Consider the following 16,535-nt stretch of genomic DNA (forward strand, 5'->3'; position numbering starts at 1 on the left):
GTGGCTTACATCAACCACCAGGGCGGTCTTCGGTCTCTTTGTTTCAATTGTGTTGCCTGGAAGGCTCATGAACACCTGCTTTCAGAAGAGCAGTTCACCTGCCAGGAGTGAGGAACTGGGCTGTGGAAGATAAGGCAAGACCGAAGTGACCCAGGAGGACCTGTTTTTTGGCACTGGTGCATAGCTCCTGTATGGTCAGCTGTGGGAGCTGCCAGCCCGTCGCGACCTGTTGAGCCAAGTGCAGGGAACTGGCATCCAGACGCAACCGGCTTGCAGCTTTGGGTCTGGGCGTGAGTAGAGACATTTGAGCCGCCTCAGGTTATCTGACAGGGTCATTGACACTCTTCAGAATGCCAGGGCAACATCTACACGCTCCCAGCACTGTTACAAATGGGGTGTTTTTTCAGTCATGTGGACTGGACTCCACGACTTTCCCTATGGCATATATACTGCCATTTCTGCAGGACCTTTTTGACAAAGGGAAATCTCCCTCCACACCTAAGGTCTACTTGGCAGCGATATCTGCTTGCCATATTAAGATTGACTCGTCTTTCCAGGAGCTCACCTCAAAGTCTGGCAGATCTGGTGTCTTGCCCATCATAACTGAAGTGATGCAACAGTACATGTCAGGAATGCCAGTGCATAACAAATTATTCAACCACTGTACTATTTAAAAGAAAAAAAAAACTAAAATAGAGGACCTTTTTAATGAAGGGAAATCTCCCACCACACTTAAGGTCTGCCTGTCAGCTAAATTGTCTCCCCAGGAGCTCACTTTCTTGCGGGACAGCTTTTGAAGGGTGATAGGAGGTCAAGAACCACTAGAAAGGACCTTGTCCCTCGCTGGTGGCTCAATTAGTGCTGGACACACTTACAAGACCGCCATTCAAGCCCCTACATTCAGCAGAGCTGAAATTCCTGTCTTTAAACAATGTGTTCCTGCTTGCTATTGCCTCTGCTAAGGCCAGAACACTGGTTACACGCCGCGCTAATCCTTCTTTTCACCCTAAAAGCATTTCTGCTTTTCATATTAACCAATCAGTGTGATTGGAGGCCTTCGATCCACTTCCTTTCCAGTCTGACAGGGAGATAAAGCTCCATACGCTGTATCTAGTTAAGGCACTGGTGTATTATGTTGACCACACCCACAGGTACATTGTAGACACGAGGTACATTGTAGATACGATCAGGATTGCATATGATCTAGCCAACCTGTCCCCACCGGTGAAGGTCACTGTTTACTCCACAAGAGGCATTGCAACCTCCTGAGCATTATTCCAGGGTGCATCTGTCATGGACAACGCTGCTGTATGGGCTACACCTCACACTTTTACCAGGTTCTACTGACCTGAATGTCGTAGATCAGCAGGACCCTGGTTTTGGGACCAGAGTGTTAAGGGCAGCCACTCGCTGCCCTTTAACACGCTTTTAATTATGTTCTACTTTAAGTCCTGGGGTAGTTAGCCACACACCTTCATTGGACTGCTGATGTTTAAATGCCAAGCTTACTCCTTGTAACTTTGCAGCATATGCACTGCATGAGAGTACTCCCTTACTGTACTGTGGACTGTATGCCATGAACTCTTATCGTTCCTTGGCCAGAGTGCTAAAGGCAGTTTATCCTCCTTTTTAGCACACCTGCCAGTGCTGCAAGTCCTTCACTTGCCACGGCTCGGGTATTGTACCTCATTCGATAATGGTTACATTTCGTACTTGAAAGGGAACGTTAGGTTATTACCATAACCCTGGTTCCCTGAAATAGAAATGCAACCACCCCCCTTAAACTTCACTGTGTTCACTTCAACTCAGCAGGTCTGAAGAGAACATGGCGCTGATAACTATGCAACAGTCACTAATATATCCTGGGGGCGAAGACGGGCGAAGAGGATGCCTGGTGCAAACAGGGCTCTTAAAGAAGCAGCTTTGATAGAAGTGCTCAGGTAATTTGGGATTAAAGAGATATCCCAATCGGTAATGGTTGCATTTCTATTTCAGTGAACCAGGGTTATAATAATAACCTAACGTGATGTCTATTCAGAAACACCAGCGACTTGTGCAGAAAACAAAGGGAACGTCACAAATAACTGCCTACTGTCAGCCCTCGGTCAAAGTCTGGCGGATCTGGTGTCTTTCCAATCATGACTGAAGTGATGCAACAATACATGTCAGGATGCCAACGCATAACAAATGATTCAGTCCAGTGAGGAAGCAAGTGTGACAGGCGTTTCTATTGTATGTACAACCCCTGTGCTATTAAAAAAAAAAAAAAAAAAAGTGTTGTCAGAAGTGTCCCTCATTTGACAATCTTCTCTCTTTTTTTTGTATATTGAGCAGGGGTGGGTTGTTAATCTTGCTGTGAACATCATGTTGTAGCATTTTATTGATACTTGCTTTTTTCTTTCCCAGGAGTCCTTATCTTTACTTTCTGCCTCATAACTGTCCTTGGCGGAGCAGCCACATGGTCTATAGTGTGTCTTGTATTGCTTGCTTTCTCAAGTGCTGGCGTCACTGCTATAATCTGGAGACAACCAGAAAACAAAGCCAAGCTGTCCTTCAAGGTAATAAGAACACTTTATTTATTTATTTATTTGTATTAATCCAGACAAAGGAATAGGGTATGGGTAGAAATGGGGCATGTAGTAGATTTCTTTTTTTAACTTTTAAGTGTTTCAAAGTACTTGGTGCGCCCTAATGTTTAATCCACTGAACATTTAGCTAAGAAAAAGTATTTTCAAATATTTTAGAAATTTTAGAACAGCCAGGTTTATTAAGAATATCCCTGGTGGTAAGGATTTAGTGGAGGCACCCATTGTCACACAATCTTGAGAACCACTAAACCAGTTGTAATCACATTTTTCTAAGTCATGGTTACTTTTGTACTAGTTCTAACTGGGTAGTGAAAGCCATTATCTTCGGAAACACGAGCTTGTATCTATTAAACTTCATTTCATGAATGAATACTATAACAGAATGCCGTGCTGTCCTGCCCAGCACTTGAGTTTTGGGACAAAAAGTAGGGAAGGGGCCCTAAAAGTTGAGCCTGAAGTGACTGTCTACACAGCCAGTCAATGCTTACCTGTCAGATTTCACAAGCACGCACAAACCAGCATGTGAATCACAGGATTCCAGGACGCAGAAGAAGGCTATTAATAGAAAATCAACAGATATGTCATGCTTGTTTGATTTATTTATGCTTTTTTTTTTTTTCTTCAATAGTCAGCACATATTTAGCTTTATTAAATTGAAGAGAACATGGTATTGTACTTTAAATGTTGTGTTTTCATGCTGGGTCATTAAATAACTGTCTTTTCAATGCTAAAAGGTTGGTAAAAATACAGAATAAAAACCAGCCACTCCAGCTTGCTAACAAATAATCAATGATGTTCAAGTGTCAAAAAGAGAAACAATTGAAGATTGAAAGTATAATAACGTATAGAAAGGTAGTTTAAAGTATTATGATAACTGTATTTTGGATGTACTTTTAAGCTTACCATTTACAATAGATAGATAAACACTGATAGACTGTTACAGTCTTGCAGTAAATATTATCTATGTGGATATATCATATTGGATCAAACTCATGATGTACAATGGAAAACTGCAAAATTGCAAAACTGCAAAGTGAATTAATATCACTGCGATAAACTGGTATGAAATCCTGCAAAGGTAACAGTTATAGGAGAGCGCTATTCCTTTTATGTGTCATTGAATGGATTGTCAGTTTTATCTACAGTAGATACCATAGGATGTTGTTACTTTCACATTGTTAGAATGATTGAGCTTAGCTTTGTAAAGGCTGGATTCTTCTCTCGAAAACTGACCGGCAAATGTATCTCAAATTAGTCTTCTTAGTTACTTTTTTCTGATTTATTATTGTATGATATCAGCAGTGGAAACTTTATTTGGAAAGTGCTGAACTTGTCATACTTTCTTTATTAAAATGTAAGAACGCCACAGCACTTGTATATGAAGTTTTTTTGTTAATTGAACATTGGGTGTATTTATTGCAGATCATAACAATTAATTGTTTTCTGTCTATTTTCATCTGACCAAAACATGTTAAAGGTACAAAAAGGTTAGAAAAATTGGATCGGCTTTTACCATTTAAAAACATGATATATACAGTGTCTGTGTGTGTGACTTTATATATATATATATATATATATATATATATATATATATATATATATATATATATATATATATATAGAAAATTAATTAAAAATAAAAACTGAAATAGCTTGGTTGGATAAATGTCCACCCTCCTTCTAATAGCAATCCTAAAATAGCTCAAGTGTAACGTGTATCGCTTTCAAATCACACACCAAGTTAAGCGGCCTCCACCTGTGTTAAATTGTAGTGATTCACATAATTTCAGGATAAATTCAGCAGTTCCTGTAGGTTCCCTATGCTGGGTGGTGCATTTCAAAGCAAAGACTCGTCCATAAGCACAAAGGCGCTCTCAAAAGAATTCCAGGACAAAGTTGTTGAAAGGCACAGATCAGGGGATGGATATAAAAAAAAAAAAAAATGAAAGGCCTTGAATATCCCTTGGAGCACGGTCAAGACGATTATTAAGAAGCGAAAGGTGTATGTCACCACCAAGACCCTGCCTAGATCAGGCCATCCCTCCAAACTGGATGACTGAGCAAGAAGGAGACTGATCAGAGAGGCTACCAAGAGGCCAATGGCTAAGAGCCAAGAGCTACAGGCTGTTATGGCCAAGACTGATCAAAGTGTGCATGTGACAACAATATCCCAAGCACTCCACAAATCTTGCTTGTATGGTAGGGTGGCAAGAAGGAAGCCATTACTCAAGAAAGCCCATCTTGAATCCCGTTTGAAGTATGCAAAGAAACACTCAGGAGATTCTGTAGCCATGTGGCAAAAAGTTTTGTGGTCTGACGAAACTAAAATGGAACTTTTTGGCCTAAATGCAAAGCGTTATGTTTGGTGCAAACCCAACACAGTGCATCACCCAAAGAACACCATCCCTACTGTGAAGCATGGTGGTGGCAGCATCATGTTATGGGGATGTTTCTCATCGGCAGGGACTGGGGCACTTGTCAGAATAGAAGGGAATGTGAATAGAGCAAAGTACAAAGAAGTCCTTGAGGAAAACCTGCTGCCCTCTGCAAGAAAGCTGAAACTGGGACGGAAGTTCACCTTTAAGCATGACAACGACCCAAAGCTACACTGAAGTGGCTAAGGAACAAAAAGGTAAATGTCCTTGAGTGACCCAGTCAGAGCCCCGACCTAAATCCAATCAAAATATTTGTGGCATAACTTGAAGATTGCTGTCCACCATCAAGGAACTTGACAGAGCTTGAATTCACGTACACTTGCAGAGACATGCTTTTTATTGCTAATACTGCTAAAAATACAAACTCAGTATAATCAAGTTAATTTTATATTAATATACAACAAATCCTATACATACCAATAATAGGCAGTGTCGTTGGCAAACACCACACATTTCAGGTTACCAGTATCTCAATTTCCGGCGAATGAGCGGTTTATTTGAAGTCACTGTTTACATATTTTCCTTTGCTATATTAAACAGTTTTGAAATGGTTTCTTTTTTACTTGTTTGTTTAATTTCTGAGAGAACAAGCATTGAAATATTAACAATGAGAAAGAAACTGCAGTGATCACTGCTGTGTCCCTTATGCTGAGCTTCAGCACGGTACAATTTGCTGATTTCTGCTGTCACCTTGTCTTTATTTGACACTACCAGCACATACCAGAAAAAAAAAAAACTGGATTAGTTTGGAGACTGCTTTTATAAACTGACTATGTGCTAATGTAATTATGATGACATGCAAACTGAAGCAGTTTAATAGAGCAATGCTGAAATTAATTATGTGTGTTTAAAAAGATAGGTACAATTGAAATAAAATGGATCCTGTATGTTTTATTTGTTTTTCACAAACACAAAAGAAATCAAACAAAATAAAAGCCTAGCTCTGTCAAGGAGTGCTTAAACTGCCCGTTTCAGGTTCTAACTAAAATCAGACCACTAAGCTGTTTACCGGTTACAAAACACATGTATATATTCTTGGTGTCACAATACCTTTCATATGCCACAGGTCTCCACTCAGGCCTTAGACCCAGATTACAAGATTCCTATCTGTAGCATAGTCACCCTCAGGTGTTTCTCACTGATGGCTCGATTACTCTTGGTGTCTCTTGGGCATGTAGTTGTAGTGTGCAAGGTATATTTGTATTTTGCATCGTTAAATCAGTCACATATATATATAGTTCCGGTACAGAAGGCAATTCTCACTTTTGCGAGGTAAAGACGCTCTTTGCATCCAGATAACCTATCAAGAATTATCTATTACCAGTACAGCTAAATTTGGATTCTAGCTTCTAAACGCAGAATGATAATTTTGTATAAATCACATACAAACAAATACTACAGTGTTCATTAACTCATTGAAAGCAATGATACTTACATTCCACTTAAAACAAAACATTAATTTTCCTTTAAGGTCTGCTTATTCTCGAGTTCATAAGAGGATTACTCGTTGAATACTCAACAGATTTGCGCTGCTCCCTCTTCAACAATACAGGTGTTCGAAGTTTGCCGTCGTCAAGGTCAGCTAGGTTCTGGAGTCTGCCTTCCTCGCATTTCATCTCCACTTCAGGGTACGAAATAAATGTCTTTGCAAAGAACTAAGAGTCATTAACTGTTTAGATATTCCACTGAAAAACCAATTCCTCCACCAGTATGTGCACTCTTTGTCCGGTAATGTCTGGGATATTCCACCGCAAACTCCGGCACTGTTAGCGCACTAAATTGATTAATTTATGTCGACTTCAAATGTTAATCCAACTCTTTTCCTGTGATCAATCGGGGCTAAGTTAGACAAGTACTTTAAGGATTTTAGACGTCTCATGCAGCAGTCTCCCACACCAAGGCAAACACTAGAATAGTTATCTCATATTAGAGTGCCCGAAAACGGTATCTCTGCCCCAGCTGGTCGCAGGCTGGACCTCCAGGTTATCACAGTTCAAAGTTTGTGTATTGGAGCTTGGATTTCGTGTCAGGAGCGTCGTTCCAATGTCGCGCTCATATTTTTGTAGGTCTCTCTCTACCCCTGTGATTGGATAGTTGGGTTAATTTGGGCAGTGCCTGAGAACACGTGAAGTGTTTTTCATTGGTTGTTCTCATACCGACGATGCCCCTTGTTCTCTATTGGTCTGCTATTATATTGGTCTGGATATATGACACAGACTGGTTCTCATCTTAATTGTGAAGACACCTAGAATTGTTTGGCTTATGGTGCCGAATGGGTCATTCAGCGATCGTGAAGATAAGCCACGTGTCCAGTATGTAGTTTACGACTCTTTTTAAAAGCATTGTTTGGTCAGAAACCAAGAAGACAAATAGAATAGTTTTAAGACTCCCCCCTGTATATTCCAATTCTGTTACTTTCATGCTCAGAATGATATGATGACCCCCCCTTGACACTACATAGTCCTCCTGATTCTACCTGGTTAGGACTCCGGACTACATTTGCCCCTGCTGACAGTTAACATGGAAACATGCTGTGCTTTATCCTAGCACTTATGTACCTTCCATCCACGATTTCACCCTGTGCTTCACCATCATGTATAGACTGTATATATTGGATTTAAATATTTGATTAGTTAATTTATGGGCATTAGTTGATTAATCAGTAGAGTAATCAGTGCACATTTTAAAATGGGTCCTGCACAGTAATACTTAAAATAAAAATTTTAAAAAAGTAATAGACATTAATAGAATAGAAGTAGAACACAGACGTTTTGCACTTACATTAATGCATTGGAGCGTTTTGTTGTTTTTATCCAAAGAAACTGTCGGCCTCCAATGCAAACTTTGTTTATATACAGTATATAAATGTATACCATGTGGTACTCACTGTATACTATCTCTGATGCAGACTTTTTTTTATGGCACAGTGGCACAATGCAATTCTGAAATCTTATGCTATTTTATTCCTAGTAATTCCTGTTTCAGCATTAAAAATATCCCTGTTTAAATATAAACCCATTGTTTAGAAAGATACTCAGTAGACCTATTAGTGCACTATAGATTTGCCATATTGTCGGGTAATTTACAAGTGCATTGCGGGTTTACAATAAAACAAACAAACAAAAAATCACAGGTTGTTTCATTTGCCCAAATAAATTAAAAGACTAAAACTGAAAAGTGTAACACAGAAGTTAAATTGCACACAACTGTACTAGTACTAAAAAAAAAAAAAAATTGTAAACACACTTGCTGTAGCCTTTTGCATTGGCTCTGTCCACGTGACTGACGTTGATGAAACTTTGATCAGAGCAGTTAGCAGTCAGGGTGGATGTGTGACATTTTATAATGTGAGAAACAAACAACAAAAAAATAAGTTCTGCGCAATTTAAATTGTGAAAAAAAATTTAAAATTCATTAGTTGATTAATCAGAGCAGCCCTAATATATACAGTTGTAGTCAAACGTTTACATGCCCCAATGGAAATTTCTGATTTCTAGAAATTTCTCAAAAACAAATGATTATAGGAAAAAATATTTTGTAGGAAATGTTTTGCTTTTGTGGATGAGGAAAATAGATGTTTCCAATTATTTATTTCAGCAATTCCAATCTCCAAAAATGCTAATCACATTTCCAGTCTCATGGTGCCCGTTTCTACACTCATACTGTGTGCGGCCGAAAAAGCAGTTTGATTGGTAGCATCTCCAATCATTCATACTGCTGAGAAATGTGTATGCTGCCACGGACACTGTAGACACTATCTCAAAAGATTCATCCAAATACCGAATCTACAAAAACTGTCAAGGAAACTGAAGGAAACTGTTGAATGAAAAACAGACTGGCAGCTACTAGGGAGGTGCACAATCTATAGTTTTGAGCCTTTTAATAGTATTTTTATTACTGGATAGATATCCCTGAATAAGATTTTAGTTTGAAACTTACACAGTTTACCGCTAGCCCCCTCCCTTCACAATAGAAACGTCAAAATACAGAACTGTTTACTTTACCGTTACAAGTAAGGAGAGCACCATCGTTGCCATAATCAGTGGTGTACTCGAGCCGGAACGCTCCGGAAAACAACGTCCGGTACTTTTTTTTCTATAGGCAGAATCTTGATTTAAGAATTAACTAAGAACATTTACCAATTTTTTAATTTATGAAAATGCTTATATAGAGCAAGACTGCTCTAATTTCGTTGGCTGGGCATCAATGAAGCGATCTTTTTTCTGTCTTTCCAATGAATAAGCACTAGGAACAAATAAATCGGTGTCTGATTCTCTCCCTGCATACCAGTTTTGATGGTATGTGTAGAATCCGAGTCTCAGAATAGCGAGTATTTTAAATGTTTGAAGTAAAATCTCCCGCAATTGTCTGATTCAGTCGTCCTTGATGCACTGAGGGGAACAGCAGCACTTCTATTACAAACTACAGTACTACTTTAAGAAGGATAACACTTTTTTTGTAAAAATGCTGACGATGACAGCTGACAGCAGAAGTGCATGTTACGATTGTGGCCATAAACACGGTTTTAAAGGTGTTTGTACATCGGTCACAGACCCGGGGATTGGCGGGAACGACTGCCCTTACAGTTAAGATTTACTATATACTACAAAACTATAAATAAGTGCTACTCAGGTATTTAAAATTCATTAAAAAAAAAAACACCGGTAGGTAATGTTACTTAAAATACCAGAACCGCTGTTTGTTTATTTATTTATTTATAGCTAATATTCAAAACAGGCCAAATTTGCCTGGAAAAATGGCACTCTGAGTACTGGGGGAGTAGCCTCAACATCGCATGCGAGGCGCACGCATTATTAAAATATATGTTCCCTCAAGTTCAATGTACAAATAATAGTCCCAGTACTTTAAGATTTAGGACTACTTTTTCACTATTTACTTTAATTATGTTTCAACCTGTGTCAGAGCAATGAGGAAAAAATTAGTTATGAGTGACCTGAATGATCTCCCTGCGAAATAAAACTCACGTTGATTTAAATGCACTGTGTGTGTAACACATATCAAATAAGCTATGAAATAGTTTTAACATGATTTTAATAAAATACAGCAGTTCCCAAATGGTTCTGCTTGTATTGGTACATTGCAGTAACGTAACATTTAATTTACTAAAGCATACATTGTTCAACAGTGTCTTGTACATGACTTGTCAGTTGCAAAGTTACGAAAATCTCAGCATAATCTTTTGAACACGTTTGAGAGAAGGCAAAAAAGCACAAAAGTCTACAACAGTTTGCTGTTACTATATATAACAGGTTTACTGCATAACTTTACTCCATGAAAAGAGTGATGTGAATGTGCTGTTGCTTACAGGGGTATGTTTACATTCAGCAGATGCGTGACATGTTTAGTGCGTGCGCCACCAGTAACAGCGAATTGAGAGTTCATCAAACGTGTTCTTGTTATTAAATACAACAGTTACATTCAATACCTATACTATACCGGATTTGTGTCGTTTATTTAAAGAAGAACTGCACACGTTGGAGGAATGTATTAAAATGGATGTGCGGATGTAGGATTCGGGCCGAATCCGAACCCTGCTCAAAAAGTATGTGTTCCTGCCGAATCCGAGTCCTGGATTCGGTGCATCCCTAATGTACACTGTAGAAAGCGGTGTTGGCTTCTACAGACACTGTAGAAAGCGGTGTTGGCCTGCCCGCAAATATTTTAAATATAAAGCGTGTTAACATAAATTCAGTGGTTAATATCTGTTTTGATTATGTTACCAAAAACAGACTTTCTGCACAAAATATAGACAAGAAATATCAGGCTTTCTAGCATACCTGGTGAGAAGGGGGCCAGAACATGACCCCCCCACCACCACCACCACCACTACATGCGTCTTCGAATAAGACAAACGTCTTTTAGTCTTTTTTAATCACTGGTCCGACCTTTTAACAGTAGTTAACAGATTGTGTCTGCATCTTGTAAATGTAATAAGAGTTTTTATTCTTGTTTGGCATTTTGTTTATTACCTTTTTTCATTCTTGTCTGTTCTTGTTCACAGGTTCCGTTGCTACCTTTCCTTCCAGTGTTCAGCATGTTCGTGAATGTATACCTCATGGTGCAGTTGGGCAAGGGTACATGGATAAGATTTGCTATTTGGATGGTACTCGGTATGTTTAAATATTTAATATATTGCATTTTTAAATTTTATATTTGATTAGTGAGAAAAGGTTAAATGATGTCTATTATTGGGCATAAATTATTAACATTTCCCTCAAATGTAGTTAATTTTAGTGGGGATCGTTAATGTATATTTACAAGTATTCAGTGGCTACCTGTAAACAAGTTGAGAGTATATTTCTCACTCTTTGCTTTGTCAGTGCCGCGAGTGAAACCAGTCAGGTCTGTCATATACAGAGCCAGAGGAAGTACGCTGTCAACTTCATTAGCCACCAAACTCTTCTAAAAACCAAAAGTCATTACATGGAAATAAAAAAAAGGCAAACCACTTAATCTGTTTTTATAGAACCTGTTGACACTCTCCGTGAAATACATGTATTTGCTGCTTATAGGTTTAAATTGTGACGTGACTTAGAAATTATCTAAACTGTGGTTGATACTCATACAGGCGATCTTTATAGTAGTCCGGCTGGTGTTTCCCTTCAAAGCTGATTTATTGACCTACTTAATAACATTTCTACATATACAAATACAGTGGAATAAGGTAAAAAAACAACAAAAAACATTTGAGGGTTCTAGGATTTGGATCCATCACTGTTCAGATTATTATAGTAGACCCCAGTGTCACAGTCATAACTGCGAGTTTTTAAGATATAGACAAAAAAAACAGTCCAATATTTGCAACAATATGTTGACAAGTGTAACGGTTTTCCTGAATTTGTCAGGTTTCACAGATTTCAAAGTTAGCATTAATCAGTGTTTTAGTATAGTAGCAGCATTTCCTTGCTTCTACAGTAGATTTCTCCCCAAATTCCGCAGTGTAAATGTGAAATCAGGAGGCCATTTTTTTTTTTTTGTTTTTTTTTTTGTGGCATCTTTTAAAGGCAACCTTGTATGATGGAATTAATTTTTTTTAACATTTCAGTTCAGCTTTTTGTTTTCTGATGTCCGAATGATAATGACTGTTAAGCTATGCAGCTCATTAGAATTGTTTGCTATTATGGTTATTATTATATATATACTAATATTAACTACTTGTTTGTGAACTTTATTGATTTAAGATTCTCTCACAGCAAGTCACAAAGTTTAACTTCCTAAATGTAAGAAAACAATAAATGAATCACTTATAGTAATTCAAGTAGGCATTGCTAAACAAGTAGTAATCCTTGGCAGGCAGATGCTGTGAGGTGGTCTGCAGTTGCTTCAGACAATACATTCTCATAGTACCACAATAGACTAAAGTTAAGGGCTTAAAAACAGGCAAACATTATTAGTTTAATTTCTTAAACATTTTTTTCTAGGCTTCTTTATCTACTTTGGCTATGGAATCAGGCATAGCACAGAGGCTGTGTTGGCTCAATCAGGCACAGAGGTCACTAGGAATGGATACAAACAAACCCAAGTATTCAATCGTGACACAATGGCACCCGAAAAGGAAGCATTTCTGGAAGATGAAGAATCAGATGCAAGAAATCCGTGGAACGCGGAGGAAGGTGACCCCTAAAGATAGAGACAACGTCTCGGACACCTCCACGCCCGGTCTCTGCTTTAGCTGATTTTGACGTTGAGGAAGACAACGGGAACACAGGAAAATAAATCCTGCCAGCCAATCTTCACTGACAACAACGGAGAGAAATCAGTTGGCAAATGCTATATTGTTTGCAAACCTCTGTGTGCCAATGGCTCTTTCAGTGCTGCTATACTTTAGTGGATACGATCCTGAACTTCATCGACTTACACCATATACAGCTTTTGGCCAGTGCTGTTACAAAAACCTGTTTGTTTTTGTTTGAATAGAAGAACACTTAAGAATATCTCATTTTTCTATACAAGAATCCACTGAGGCCTACCAAAGGAAGCTCCTATGTTTAAAAACAAGGGTTAAACTTGTGTGCAGCAGCTATTTTTTTATTTTATGTTGGCTGTATTGCTCGGTTTGTTATGAGCACAAATAATGTATCTAATGTAGTTTTTGTTGTAACCGATTGAATTGGTTAATAGCGGTCTGGTAGGTGTGTTTCTTAAAATATTATTGTAGCTGTAAGGCTGAATTTAGAGGGCTGACAGGGTTCACTTTTCAAAATGAGGGTCTGGGCCCCTGCCAACATTTGGTAGACAGTTACTTACAGGTAAGTGGATGGTAAATGTGTTCTGTAAGTTTATTCACAGTTACTAATACAACGTTTGTATTTCAGAGGAAATTCAAACGATTAACACTGCATACATGATATTGTACAAATATCCACAAGCCATATAATAAGTTCAACTTTATAGTAATGAATCACAAACAACATATTATAAACACTGATGCATCAAACAAAGGCACATACATTTGTAATCATATTATATACAGTCTAACTTCACTATAACGAACCTTTCTTATAACGAACCCCCTTTTTATTTTAACAATCCAAGCAGTAAGAACTGTTTTTTTCAATGGAAATTAGCTTTATAGAACGATCACTTTTACAAAATCTACCCGGTTAAAACGATCTCGGTAGTGAATGACACTGAACTTTCTCCAGTGTGAATGTGTTATTCTCTCAGTGAAAACAAAGACCTTCGAAGATAAGGCTGATTCGTAAATAACCTATTGTAGTGCAAATCATGTGTGACACATGGAACTGTTGCCATCTTACACAAACTGCAACCCTGGCAACATGTGATGCAGTAACAAGATTGAAATAGCGTGTATTGACAAAAATACGAAAAATATGAAGTAATCTATGCTGGATATGTTTTTCAAGAGAAAAGGCACGTAATTAACGTATTTAGCATGTAAGTGTACTTTTTTCATTTCTTTACTGTTTTCTTTTAAATATACAGTTTAAATGTGAAGTTGTCTTGAAAGAACTACTGTATAAAGGTTCAATTCAATTTGGCCGTTTTTTCATTATTCTGATACAGCAAATTGCCAAACCCTATTCTAGTGAACAACCTGATGTAACAAAGTTTTTACTATGAATCCTTAACATTGTAAAGCACAGGGCAATCCACGGTTCATCGAGCACCAGCGACTTCTGGCTGACAGGGCGCCTGCAGGTCTGCTGTGGAGCCATTCAGATCTGTGCTGTCCTCCGGCACTATAAGACTGATAGCTTCGCTGTGGATCTGTAGTATGAAAAAAGACGGCTCGGCGGGACCACGTTTCGGAGGACGCGTGTGCCAGTCATCATTCCCTGAGTCACCAGGGAGTTGCAGCAGTGAACTGGGATTAATAACAACACAATAGGTAATTCTAAATTGTAGAGAAAAAAATGGGTAAAAATCATTGGCCAAGTCTCTTAATTTTTTTGTTTTATTATTTTTTACTGCCTGTTTAAGTAAGTACTGTTAGCAGAGCCCCTATGATATGCCACTTTTGACATGAAAAGTGATTTGGTAAAAAATAGCCTTTAACTGTGTTGCACGAGAATAATATGCTATAAATGTGCTTTACTGCATTATAGTACTTTAAAAATGTATGAGTGTGCTTTGCTGTTTTGTACACCATTGATGTTGAGTAGTCAGACATAATCAACTAAAGTGTGTTGACCCTCAGCATTCACAGATCCTAGTGTAACTCTTATATATGTTAGACTTTAATGGATGGGGTTTTTCTTTTCAGCTTTTAGTGGTTCATTCCCATGTCACAGATTCCCTCATCTATGGGTTTGTCTGGTCTCCATTGAGATTCCACCCACACTGTTTACTTGCTGCCCTCTTGTCCTGGCCAGTCTGAACCAGGCTACACACTCATTTCAAACACGACCCACCCTAGGGATAAAACCCCTGTGTCACACCTTCCTGATTCTATGAAAGATACAGTAACCATGGTTACCTTGTTTTTTGTTTCAACCCGGTCCGAATAAGACTGCAATATTTATCACAAAATGGTATGAGACGATGTGAATTATTTTATGATTATTGATTACTAAGACGTCAAATATTTAGATCTTGTTTGAAACTTAAACGTGGAGCATGTCGATCAGAATTAAGATGATGTCATTGGTTTCCATGAAATAACAAACAATTACAATCCAGTCAGCAGGTAGAACCATGTACTATATATATATATATATACAAAAAGAATGAAATGTGCACAGTTAATTTAAAGTGAATACAAATAATTGTCAAGCTGGTTCTTGTTAGCCCCCTAGGGAAAAGCAGTGTTAAGCTCTGCATACAATAGGAAACCTGTTTATTTACATCTGATCAGGAAACATTTTCAAGAAGCAAGAGGTCATTTACAGTGCACGGCAAGAATACTGAAAGCATGAATGTTGCTGCTGTGATGATAACGGGTTACAGGTCTCATTCATATTAATAAAATGAAAGCTGTCTAAACCACAGAGAAACTCAAATCTCACCTGATTGCCAAAGACAAAATGTTTCTTGAAACATGTTTCTCAAAGTTTCCTTGTTTCTGAAAACGTGAATGTACAGTGTGTGCTGGGTTGAATACTGTAAGTCAGATTCATGGCAGTTTTTTCTTTCACAGCATGGCTCACTGTCTGGCTGCCAGTAGAGATCACTGTCGTACAAAGCCGATTCCTGTTCGAGGAGAAGGAATTAATATCAGGGAAATAATAATAAATCAATCATAAAATTTTGTACATAATTAGTTAATCTATAAATAGAGGTATGTAAATGTGTGCAGTGTATTCTTCTGGGCCACGTCAAATGTCATATGATAACGTGTATATTAAATTCATTACTGTCACCTTGGTCTCAATCAATTTAATGTGTAGTGGAGTGACATCACTCAGACCTAACCTTTTTGTGCTTTTGTAAATAAAACGGCTATTTTAAAAAAAGTTTTGAAATTTGCTGGATTTTTTTTTGTTTCTTTCCAACTGAAAAAATACAGTATGATGTAGATGACTTCCTTTGAATGTAACATCCCTTTAGCTTAATTTTATACACATTTGTAGAAGTCATGTAGAACTGTATATTCTGCAATGGGTGCCCACTCCAGGTTTAGCAGGTAAAATTGGATAATTAACTACTTTTAGGGTCTAGGTGGAGATTAATTGGATTAATTGGAGATTAATTTTAATCAAACAATTTAGAACAGGGTTGGAACAAAGACCAGGACTGGAAGAGCCAATTTTGGCCACCCCTGTTATGAATTGACTCAAAATGTTATGAAGCCGGACTGCAGAAAAGAGTTTGTTCTTTTTGTTGTTGTTTTTTTTTTTTTCATCATAGACATCATTAGTGAATGTTAGGTTATTGTCATAACCCTGGTTCCCTGAAACAGAAATATGAACCATTACCTAATGGGTGTTTACCTCCCAAATACCCCGAAACTTGAATATTATATACCAAAGCTGCTTGTCCGAGCCTGTGACGCAGTCATGCCCATCCCTGAGGGTATAAAAGGACTGCA

General features: G+C 38.0%; 1 protein-coding gene across 5 annotated transcripts in view; it reads left to right on the forward strand.

The window, feature by feature from the left end:
• Positions 1-15,943, forward strand: part of LOC121320419 (high affinity cationic amino acid transporter 1-like) — a 66,468-nt gene extending 50,525 nt beyond the window's left edge. For 4 of the 5 annotated variants that reach the window (XM_041258734.1, XM_041258733.1, XM_041258735.1 and 1 more), the window contains 3 exons: positions 2,407-2,558; positions 11,046-11,154; positions 12,466-15,943. In XM_041258734.1, the coding sequence (XP_041114668.1) occupies positions 2,407-2,558; positions 11,046-11,154; positions 12,466-12,668 (464 nt within the window). In that variant the 3' untranslated portion in view covers positions 12,669-15,943. The remainder of the gene's footprint in view (positions 1-2,406; positions 2,559-11,045; positions 11,155-12,465) is intronic. The other variant, XR_005950841.1, reaches the window with a different exon arrangement.
• Positions 15,944-16,535: the final 592 nt, after the last annotated feature.

Source organism: Polyodon spathula, chromosome 9, assembly GCF_017654505.1.
Source record: "Polyodon spathula isolate WHYD16114869_AA chromosome 9, ASM1765450v1, whole genome shotgun sequence".
NCBI classification, from domain to species: Eukaryota; Metazoa; Chordata; class Actinopteri; order Acipenseriformes; family Polyodontidae; genus Polyodon; species Polyodon spathula.